The sequence below is a fragment of the Hyperolius riggenbachi genome, chromosome 9 (assembly GCF_040937935.1).
Source record: "Hyperolius riggenbachi isolate aHypRig1 chromosome 9, aHypRig1.pri, whole genome shotgun sequence".
NCBI classification, from domain to species: domain Eukaryota; kingdom Metazoa; phylum Chordata; class Amphibia; order Anura; family Hyperoliidae; genus Hyperolius; species Hyperolius riggenbachi.
In genome coordinates, this window is record NC_090654.1 from 44,262,727 (window position 1) to 44,274,875 (window position 12,149).

A 12,149-nucleotide genomic window follows, 5' to 3' on the forward strand; every position below is an offset into this window, starting at 1 on the left:
GTCTCTCTAATCTGCCGCTCACACTGCCAATGACAGCATCTCATCTGTAACATTCCTTCTGTGCTATAAATATTATTTTCAGCATTTATTATTTATGAAGATGCTCTTTTAAAGTACTTTTTTTTTTCTTTATTTGCAAAATGTGTCCATTTGAGGTGTCCACTTAAATGCTGCATATACCTGCATAGAATTTGCCTTAGTAGCATCTTATTGACTATCGTTTTTGAAGAGGTACAGTATATAGAATATAGTAACACTAGTGACCTTAGCGGCTAGGTCTGTCTGCGTACGTACGAAAAGGGCGTCGGGAAAAAAGGGCGCGTGGTATAAACGATAAATGGAAATATTGTTTATAGAAATTATTGTGTAGAATTTCGTTTATAAATAGTGTTTTATGAATTTATAAATCACTAAATAATGTGTATGAGATCGGCAATTTTTAAAACGTTAATCTTCCCTGTTTGTAAAGTGAAACTTATATTTTCGTTTATTAAAAACCCTCCCTGTACCTATCCCTAACCCCTAGACCCCCTGTTGGTGCCTAAACCTAAGACCCCCCTGTTGGTGCCTAAACCTAAGACCCCCCTGTTGGTGCCTAAACCTAAGACCCCCTGTTGGTGCCTAAACCTAAGACCCCCCTGTTGGTGCCTAAACCTAAGACCCCCCTGTTGGTGCCTAAACCTAAGACCCCCCTGTTGGTGCCTAAACCTAAGACCCCCCAGTTGGTGCCTAAACCTAAGACCCCCCCAGTTGGTGCCTAAACCTAAGACCCCCCTGTTGGTGCCTAAACCTAAAATCCCCTATGGATAATAATGTTTTACAGACATTAATAAATAAAAAATGTAAAGAAAAAAAATGTAAATTATTTTTTTGGGTGGATAATAATGTGTTAGAAATGTTTTAGAAATAGTGATTTATTATCTTCATAAACGTTATTCGTCACGGGCTCATTTTGTAAACTTAAATCATCACAAACATAGTTATAAATCCTTAAAAATCTCCGGGCGCCGTTATAAATCCTTAAAAATCTCCGGCGCCTTATTTTCCCCGTTCAGCGCCCATTAAACGATATTTATAATGGAAGTGAATGGGGCGCCCTTTTTGTCCACTTGTCTCATGCGCCCAAATCTACTGCTTCCGGTCTGTCTCCGCATGCCTGCCGCGTGCATGCACGCACCCGCCCGTCGTGCACGGGCAACCCCGCGCACGTCCTCCGCACGCACTCACACACATGCCCGGCCCCTTCCTCCCCTTCAGTGTCTCTGCGTCCTTCCCTGCACATGCGCAGTAATAAAACACACACACACAGGGACATGGGATGCAGAGACATTAGGGTTTTATTGTATAGGATTACCCACTTCAGTACTCAAAGTCTCTGGCCCTTTAAGGACCAGAGACTTCTGGGTAAAAAAAACAGCTCACCGATGTCACGCCGCACAGACTCGCCTCTCTGGCTGTTCGTGCCGCTCTCCCGACGCTGCAGCCCACTCACTCCATGAGCCGGTCAGGAGCCGTTTTCATTAGCTACTGACCCTGTGATCAATGTGAGCCATTGGCTCACGGTGCGGTTATTGAAATCTAAGCCCTAGCAGGGATAACGGGTCCCAAACAGGGCGTAGATTTCAATTAGCTCAGTCCCAAATTTACAAACAAAGAACAAAAACAAACATAGTAAACTCTGATATAGTAAATATACTGCGTACGTATGTGTATAGTTAACAAAAGGTTCAGGTCTCCAGCCAAGCACCATGATAAGTACATGGTAGTAACGCCTGATATAGTAAACATGAATATAATAGAACTCCTGTTATAGTAAATTTGTTTTTTAGACCCTGCGGTATTCTATATCGGGTTATAGTGGAAAGTGGGCGGAGAGCTTGCATCATATGTCATTCAGAAACTTATGAGCCGTGGTCGGTGGGCGGGCTGGCAGCCACTAGTAGCCTACTCGCTATCTGCACACTACTCTGGGCCTGCGTAGATTAACTAAAAAGCACCAGCCGGTGAGGCCTAAGCTTCCTGTGTAAGCTGCTGCTGATTACTGAAGGAGTTGCCAGTTATCTGTGACTTGCTTGTGCATGGCTGCAACACTACAGTATCATCCAGGCTGCACAGAAACTTCTGATATAGTAAACTACATTGCCCAGTTCCTTGGCGTTTACTATAAAGGGATTCTACCGTACACTAAGTATCACCACAAATTATTTGTATAATATAGCGTTGAAGGCAATACAGACAACAAGTTACCTTTTTCGATGGCACTAATCCCCATAGACGGCTGGCACAGTGCCGCTTTCTTCTCCCACTTTCCCTCATCACTGTTGTATATTTCCACAGATGTCAGTGGGCACTGCTCAGAATTCATCCCGCCAATCACCAGAACCTGTTTGCCTAAAGCGACTGCAGCCGCCCCAGCCCGGGGCGTTGGCATCGGGGGCAGCACCGCCCATGTCTGAGAAACCACATCCAGCATCTCCACAGTGTCCAAAGGAAGTCCTGTTTCGCTACATCCACCCATGACAAACAATCGGCAGTCCTGGTAGACCGGGGTGCAGTAGACCCGACAGGTGGGCATTGGGGGAAAGACTTCCCAGTAGAGGGACATGATGCCATTGGAGGCCATTATAGAAACCGGCATTGTATACGAGTAGGAATCTGTCACACGGGCGAGCCAAGGAAGAAGAACGATCCCATTGATCACCAGCTGAGGCTCCCAAGGAGTTTATAGTGTTATTCAACATCTGTTTCTTCTTGGTCAGTGATCTACAGATCCAATGATGTTCTCCAACTCCGCTCAGTCCTCGGGAACCATCACAGTCTGATGGGTGAACAGTAAATGACACATCCCAGTAGAATTTCCATCCTTAGAGTCTCGGGTTGAATAATATCTCCAACAGCTTAGGCTTCATCCAAAGAGCTAGTTCAGGGTTTCCTACAGAGAAACAACAAAAAAGGAAATCTGCAATCAAGAAGGAAAATAATGAAAACACGAGCTTCTCCTGCCTGGTAAAATTAAGCAGACTTCATTTCTAACAAAGGTACACAATACTATACTGTCCAATAAAGAGTCTAAAACTCAACTTTTAATATCTCAATAATAGTTTAAAATGATTAGCCTATTTAAATACTTGCTTAAACAGGATATTGGGAACATGGTCTAGGCATGATAGACAATATAATTTCCTTTTCAAAATCTGACACTGAAAATAGACCTTGTAATCCAGACAGGAATAATGTTTACATGTGCTACATCACCCCACTGTATACCAACATGTTTCACCCAATAAAAATAGGGGCTTTGTCAGGGGTAAGTATATAGATCCAAAAGTGCTTTGTGCTATACAATAAAGTGCATCATCATTCTCAATTAACTCAAACAATGCAATGTCGGCTATATGGACAGGCTCTAGAGAGGCTATGAGTGAGACTATGACATACTTCCCTTATCATGTTTTCGTCTCCTCTAATTTGTTTTATTTTCATTTCAACCCCTCTACTCACCTCTCTTTGGTAAGTTCCTCTCCTGCAATTTCCTTCTCTTATTGACTCACTCACCTCCTTGACACCTTTTGTTTTAACCTCTCCTCCTTGCTACCCTCTCCTACCCTCTGCAAACATCTTCCCCTCTGCTCTGTACTCTTTTTGTTTAAACTCCTGCCATACCTCTCGTCTCTTTTTCTCCTTCTACTCTCCTTCCTTCTCCTTCTCTCCTCTATGCTGTCCTCCACTCTACGACTAGTACACTAAAGGTAAATGCATCAGTATATCATGTCTGTCTCCTTAAGCTCCATGTTTTACCAGGACCGGGGACAGAAGTATCCGCCCAGATTAGTTTCTGAGCTTACCGGAACGTTTACACTAAACTGTTTTCATGGTGCATTATTTAAGTGACATTTGGACTCTGCTTCCCTGGCCTTGCTTTCTGAATAAATTATTCAGTGTCTGCCACACTCCTTACAGCCGGCTGTCTCCCTGTCTACCTGGTCTGAGAACCGGTCTGAGACTCACAACTTACATCTACATGGTCTAAGAACTGCTCAGGGACTTACAACTTCCATCGACGTGGTCTAAGAACTGCTCAGGGACTTACAAATTCCATCGACACGCTCTAAGAACTGCTCAAGGACATACAACTCTCCACCTACGAAGTCTAAGAACTTCTCAGGGACTTACAACTTCCATCGACGTGGTCTAAGAACTGCTCAGGGACTTACAAATTCCATCGACACGCTCTAAGAACTGCTCAAGGACATACAACTCTCCACCTACGAAGTCTAAGAATTTCTCTGGGACTTACAACTTTCATCGACGTGGTCTAAGAACTGCTCAGGGACTTACAACTTCCATCGATGCGCTCTAAGAACTGCTCAAGGACTTACAACTCTCCACCTACGAAGTCTAAGAATTTCTCTGGGACTTACAACTTTCATCGACGTGGTCTAAGAACTGCTCAGGGACTTACAACTTCCATCGATGCGCTCTAAGAACTTCTCAGGGACTTACAACTCTCCACCTACGAAGTCTAAGAACTTCTCAGGGACTTACAACTTTCATCGACGTAGTCTAAGAACTGCTTAGGGATTTACAACTTCCATCATCGTGATCTAAGAAACCCTGTGGGGCTCACATCATCCTAGCACCTGGTCTAAGAACCGATCTGGACCTCAGAAACTTCCATTGACTTGGCCTGAGAACTTCTCTTGGACTCATATATTTGTCTACACTTTAGCAGGTGCATGAATAGGCTCTGAATTGAATCCATCCCAGATCAATACAACAAGGTAAGAGCACAACTCAGTCCTGCTGTTGTTGTTCAGTAATAATTTAAAATGGAACCATAGTATGCACTAAATTATTCAGGGCACCCACTTTCATGTTAAACATCCTGGTTTCAGCATAAGAAACACTTATATACTGCTGCATATTGGCATTTAGCACTGCCCTCCCACTGAGGCTTAGCCTGGTCCCAGGGGTGTACAAACTTTTTGGACCAAGGGCCGTTTCACCAGTCTTGAGATAGCTAGGGGACTGAACTAACAAAATTAAATACATTTTTACCTGATTGCCCCTAAGTGCAGTATGCTTATTGTAGTTTAGTCAAATAAAACAGTCAGCAAATAAAACTGTGTGTAGTCAGCAGTCCCTTCAGTGTGCAGTGGAGGCTGCTAGTGAGTGGCTGCTGCTGACATAGTGGAGGCTGCTAGTGAGTGGCTGCTGCTGACATAAGTGGCTACCCTTTACTCATCAATTCCAAGCCCACATCCCTGTTCATTCACCCCCTCCACCAGAGACTCCTGCGGCCAGTTTCCATGGTCCCTTAGTAATTACTATCAGGGGTGCTCAAATTCGGAACCGGGAGACATCCGGATAGTTCTAAACTATCCGGATATCTCCCAGTTACCTGTGCAGGGTGGGCGGGGGGGGGGTCAATCTTACCTGTCTGACGTCTTCTTTGGTCCGTCTCACGGCGCCTCCCACAATGCGGTCCATGCGGCGGTCACGTGATTGCAAACACTCCCTCCTTCCGTGTTGAAGGAGGAAGTGTTTGCAATCACGTGACGCGTGTGGAGTGCATCGTGGGAGGCGCCGAGGGACGGACAAAGAAGACGTTAGACAGGTAAGATTGACCCCCCTGCCCCCCCCCCCCCCACAGGTTTACTAGGAGATAACCAGGTAGCAACTATCCAGGTATCTCCCGGTTCCGGATTTGAGCAGCTCTAATTACTATAGGACTACAAAAAATGGCTGACATTTTCCAGTGTATGCTGAGTATACACTCCGGTGGCCATTTTTTGTGGTTCTATACTAATTCCTATGGGACTACAGGAGAGCAGAGGGGGAGGCAGAGCGGTGACACAGGCTGAGCCTAAACATAAATGCATGCAACGCCACAGCAATGGCCTGCGGGACACATGCAATTGAAATCTCACAAGAGCTTTGGGGGGCCACTGGAAAACGCTTGGCGAGCCGCGAATGGCACTTGGGCTGGACTTTGGACACCTGATTCTTATGTGGAACACCCCTCTCCCCTCCCCTGACAACGAGCATTCTGGGAGATCAGGGATCTTTTCTACGGGCTTTAGAACCCTCATTAAATGAACATTCGGCAGACATCACCTGCAAGTACTAACAATGTTATACATTTCAGGATGTAAATCAGGGAGAGGAAAGATTTTACAATGGGTAATTACTGACTAAATAATCTATTGATTAAAATTGTAGAAAAAAAAAAAAAAAGAAGCAATTTTATTAATTGTGCTATTTTTAATACATTCCTCTTTAATGGGCTTGCACTTTCATAAGAAAAGGAAACTGGAACATTCTTGCACTTGCGCAAACAGGTGTTACCTGCTGAAGGTTTGTAGAGAAAGGCACGAGCGATGTGCTGCCAAAATCAACTGTACTCATAACAATCAGCAACAGCCATTGCTGCTGAGTAACCAGTGGTGGGAAAGCAGCATTTCTCGTTGTCTGGCACCTTGATGTTGCCTGGATTCAGAGCTCTGATTGCTGCACTGTGCCTGGGCTCTGCAAATAATCATGGTTGTACTCAAGCAGTGTTATATGGGCCGCTATTTAACAAGGATGTCCCATTCTGGAGATAACTACTTCAGAACATAAATTTAAATAATATGTAAAAGAAAAAGCCTGTTATTGGGTGGCAACAGTTTGCAAATGTCATGTGGGTCACTGTGGTGTTCATACATCTGGCCTGTAGATGGCACTGTGCTACCTGCATTTCTTATAAGATGATCTGTACTGCTGTGTGTTGTTGGTTCCTGGGGAGGCATGCTGGAGACATGGATAAAAACACTGCTTAATGTAGACTTGGTGAAGCCATACCTCCCAACTTTTTGAGAAAAGAAAGAGGGACACAAAGACACGCCCCCGCCACACCTCCAACCCCACCCCCGACACTACACTGGTGCTTTTTAACATTGTTAGTTTTTCTTCATTGTAGCACTTGAAAATAAGAAATGTATAAATGTAATTTATGGGATAATTATGGGTCACAGTTTTTCAAGGAATTGCACTATTAAAAACAGTTAGAGGTGAGGAGTGAAAATGCCAATATTCTATTCGCATTAATTTGCGCGAAAATACAGTGTATTTTCGCAAGTATTTTCTTAAAATCGAAAATACCATTTACAATGCAAAAATGGCTTTGGCAAAATTTCGCAAGAAACACTGATCATTATAAGTATAGCACAATAAAGAGCTAATGTAGGAGCTGAAGGAGGGTTCCAGGTGGGTCCTCTGATATAGAGACCCAGGTGAAGTTGTCTCCTCTTCATCTCCTGTTGCTCAAGGGCATAGCTATAATTTATGCCAACCCCTCCCCCTGCCCTGTTGGACACCCCTGAGGTCATAAAGCTAGCACAGCAATCACCATGACGCCGCCCCCCCCCCCCCCCCAAATAACAAGTGTCATCGAAGCCCCCATTCAGGTGTGTAACTCTAGGAGAACAACACCTGTAAACCCCCCCCCCCCCCCCCCCCACACACACACACACACACACACACACATACACACACATACTATAGGGAGTGCAGCTACCATAACCCCTTACTTCCGCCCCCTTAGCAAGTGCAACTACCATCCCCATAAAAATAGGGCCACCATTCCACCCTCTTTTGAAAAAAGTCAGCCACTACATGTAACCGGCATAACTTCCCTCCCACCTAACAAATAGTGGGACCCACAAAACATTGTTCTTGAGAAAATCTAAAAATAACATCGGCTGTAGGAGCTTTTATGTAACACTTGACAATGGCTCCAGACAATACAGGGTTATCTGTCCCTCTATGTTCCACTGGGAGGACAGTGTATAAAATCCTGCTACTATCAGCTGACGCTCTCCACCATGGCCTGCGGCATAACAGTCAACTGCTAAATCAGTGGTTCACAGCTCTTTGACACCCGCCAGGCCTGAGCAAACGGCACGGTACTTTCGGCAGTTGAAAGGACTGGAAGAACTTGCGCCGAGCGGCAACTGGATGTTTGTTTGTGTAACATCTCCAAGGGATGGAAGCCAGAGACCCATATCCAAGATGGAGCGCCTATATAAATCATAGATAATTGGCCGTTGTAAGGATTTTCCATCTCATTTGTCTCGACCTCTTCCAAATTAGGAGCTCTAACAGCTTAAAAGCCCTCGGATATATTATTTACAAGAACAGCCCATAAAATATACATGAGGAATTAGAGATGGCATAGCCCCCACCAGTTTCCTCCTTTCCGTAAACAGCTGGAGAAGAGTTTGGCCTTTAGAGGGAGGAAAAAAAAAAGGAAATTGGTGAGAAAAAAATTCTGTCACTTGCATTGTGCTCGGCGGGTTCTCTGCTGAACGCGGCTGCGATAAATTGGGCCAGATTGCCGGATAAATTGGCGAGGGGGTTGTTTTATTCCCATTATGCTTGTTCTAAAGAGATCCCCCGCTGGGACTTATTTTAGATCTCGTCTTAATAGATAAAAATGGTTTGCTTTCCTATTGCTTCCTTTCATGGCTGACTTATGGCCGCTTTCATGTTCCCCGCTGCCGAACGTCACGAGTGACACTTGGGTCACTCTTCTTTTGCGGAATTTGTTAAAGAGGAACCCGGGCAGCCTGACAATCACCCTCACCGCTAATTATCCTCGTTGCTAGAAGGGAACATCGATATTGACAAACCGTCACTCTCTGCACCTGAAAGAAAAGACAGAAGACTAGGAATATGGAAAGTGACATTGTTGACTTCCTTTAAAAGTTTACGAACAAGTTACAGGGACAAAGGGGCAATAAGGACAAAACCCAATTGTATAGCGCACTTTGTGCTTCTTTTTCGGAAGATAACGTAATTGTCTGCCTGTTGTCATTGTTCGTCTGCAGAATGCATTTGAAACATATTGAGGTTACTGCATGATGGATAAGTATCTGCTTGCACTTAAAGAGCCTCTGTAACAAAATTTTCAGCCTTATTTCTTTTATCCTATAAGTTCCTATACCTGTTCTAATGTGGTCTGTGTTACTGCAGCCTTTTCTATTTGCACAGTGGCTGTGTTATCTCTGTTATATGATCTAATCTTCTCTCTTCTGTCGCCTCTGTCGGCTAAAGCCTCATCTACACGCGTAGATGAGGCTGCGACCCGGCGGCTCGATTAGCCGCCGGATCGCCTCTTCCGCGTACCCACGCGTGCCCTCCGCGTCCCCGCTCGCCGCGCGTGCGCCGCATACGATTCCCCGCTCGTCCCCGCCGGCGCTGCTTATCTTCCGCTCGATTCCCTGCCATTGTCCCCTCGCGGGGAGCGAGCAGGGAATCGGCGGAAGCAAGATCCGTCCTGTTGGATCTTATCAATCGAGCCGCATCAGCGGCTCGATTGATAAGGAGCATCGCGGACGCATCTACGTGTGTAGATGCGGCTTAAGGCTAGAATGTGTGGATTGTGCTGCACTGCTTGCCATTGGCAAAATATATACACACCCTCTCCAAGCTCTGTATGAGTCAGAGACTGAGCTACTCTCAAGCCTATCACACTCTAGTTAGAAGCCACGTCTTTTGTTTGTAAACACTGCCTAAAAATGGCAATTACAAGCCAGGATTGCAGCAGAGAGTGGCAGAAACAGCACAGAGGGGCCCAGGAGAACATAATGAATAGAATGGTATGCTTTTTATTGTAAGAATTTTAGAGTACAGATTCTCTTTAAGAGCTCCTAAAAAATGTACTTAGCCGGGCTTCCTCCAGCCCCTGGCAGCCAATATGTCTCTTGCCGCAGCACTGCTTCCAGATGGTGGCCCGGGGTCCCCCTCCGTTCGCGATGGCGATCTTCTGAGCCTGCGGGAAAGCCGATCCACGTCACGTCCACATGGTCTGGAGTGTACTGTGCAAGCGTTTTAGTTCAGTACACTCCAGAGCACATGGACAAGACATGGAGTGACTGTCGTGCAGGAGCAGAAGATCTCAACCTGGTGAGGTCGCCATCGCAAACGGAGGGGACCCCGGGCCACCGTCTGGAAGCGGTGCTGCGGCAAGAGACATATTGGCTGAAGGAACCCCTGGGTAAGTAGATGTTATTTTAAGGAGCTCGGACATTTCCTTTAAAAGCAACCCTGAGGCCCTATATGAATGCTGGGGCCCTGGAGCAATTGCCCCCTTTGCCCCTGAAGTGACCTACAAAACATTCGTTAGATACTCGCCTATAGAGAGGGGAGGCTCTGGCTGCCATAGAGCCTACCCGAGCCTCTCTCCATATCATCGTTCCCCCGCTGTCTCCTGTTCAAATTTTCTGCCTTGGGGATCACTTGGAAGGCTGCAGAAGCACTTGGGTCAGCGAGTGCTTCTGAAGCCTTCCAAGGATTCCCAAAGATGGGCGTATCCATACTGCACACACACAAGCCCGCATGTATGCATGGAAGTACTCAGGAACTTCTGCATGGGAGTACTTTCAAAGGTGTAATGAGCGCAGCCGCGGCAGACGGCATCGCCACCGCGGCTGCCTCTAGCTCCCTGCACGTCCCTCCGGCTTCTAAGAGGCCGGGGACAGAACTGGCTGTTTCTTGTAGGGACGCTGTCTCGCGCGGGTGCGCGTGTAGACAGGTCCTTTATGCGGGGAGAAGGATCGTCAGCTGACCTGCTGGTCAGCTGACGGCAGAGGAGACTCACGACGCCTCGGATTGGCTGGCTGCTGGGGGCGTGCCAGTGAGGTCTCCTCTGCTTCTTAAGCCTTCAGGCTTCAGTCTGGTGCTGTCTGTAGTCGTGAATGCTTGTGTGGCAGCGTTCAGACCAAGCCTAGGATTCTGTGTCATAGTTGTGTTATACTTTAGATCAGTCCCAGGGGGTTGAGACCAAGGTCCTCACCCCCGAGCCTAGGATTCTGTGTTATAATTGTGTTATACTTTAGATCAGTCCCAGGGAGTTGAGACCAAAGACCTCAACCCCGAGCCTAGGATTCTGGGTCATAGTTGTGTTATACTTTAGACTAGTCCCAGGGGGTTGAGACCAAGGCCCTCACCCCCAAACTCAGGATTGTCGTGCCATTGTTCTGTTATATTGTAGACTAGTTTCCGCAGATCACCAGTGATCAGACATCTGAGTTGTGGCACTCACTCGTCACAAAAGGCAGCCCAAGCAGAGCTGGAGATTTATTTGACCTGGAGTTTTAATAATTTTACCGAGGGGATAGCAGGGAACAAAGAGATAGGACCGGGAAGGCTCTATGGGATCCAGAGACTTCCCTCCAGTGTGTATATGACTCTTTTTGGGGGGAGTTGCTTCAGGGTTGTTTTAAACATGCAAGGACCTCCCACCATGCTTCAAGCAATAGAAAAGTTCAAAACGCTCTACCCCCTCTATTCAAACCAGCAGGTGCAGGACCAGGACAGCCAAACCAATTCACAGATGTGCAAGAAGGATCCGCAAACCGAATGCTGGTAGAAAAATGCTGTGATTCTTTATTCAAAAAAATTCCACATGACATGGCAATAAAACCAGAAGGTTCAACTGACGCGTATCGGGCCTACAATCTGCCCTTAGTCATAGTTAAAAAATGCTTCACTGTTGGCTGCAGACATGCATTCTTGTACCACTCTGCAGACTTTTTGCAATGAAACAACTTTTTTTAACAGTCAAATATTTTAGATTTCAACTCATCAGTCCAGAGCACTTGCTTTCATTTTTCTGAACATCAGTTCTTGTGTTTTCATGCATTAGTGGATCACTTGGTCTTGTTTCCACATTGAAGATACAGATTACCAAATTATGTGAAAAAAAATGTGAAAAAAAACGAACGAACGAGGCGCCAGGTGTTACCCGGACCTAATGCTGTTGTGTACTCCGTCCACTATTGCCTGAGGAAGCGGGCTTTTGCCTGCGAAACGCGTTGCGACTACCCCCGGAGTGTACCAATAAATTTAATTTGTTCTAAATACACAGCTTGTTGTGTCTGCCTGCTGGAGGTAAGTCCACCACTGCCTCCTCAGCAATTTTTAAACCTTTTAAGTATTGCTTTTATTCTTTTGGCGCCTCTGTCTTTGTCAGATTACCAAATTGTGTAAATGCAGCACAGATGCTCTGTGAAGTCCCTAAGGAGTTGTTAGACATATGTGCCAATTCAAGAAGTGGCAAAATGAGTCATTCTCATTAGTCACACCATTGCATATCTGCCTGCTGT

General features: G+C 45.9%; 1 protein-coding gene across 3 annotated transcripts in view; it reads right to left on the reverse strand.

Annotated features, from left to right (window-relative positions):
* Nucleotides 1–12,149, reverse strand: part of KLHDC8B (kelch domain containing 8B) — a 199,627-nt gene that overhangs the window by 147,398 nt on the left and 40,080 nt on the right. For all 3 annotated transcript variants that reach the window (XM_068252617.1, XM_068252619.1, XM_068252618.1), the window contains exon 2: nt 2,248–2,932. In XM_068252617.1, coding sequence (XP_068108718.1) covers nt 2,248–2,638 — 391 coding nt within the window. In that variant the 5' untranslated portion in view covers nt 2,639–2,932. The remainder of the gene's footprint in view (nt 1–2,247; nt 2,933–12,149) is intronic.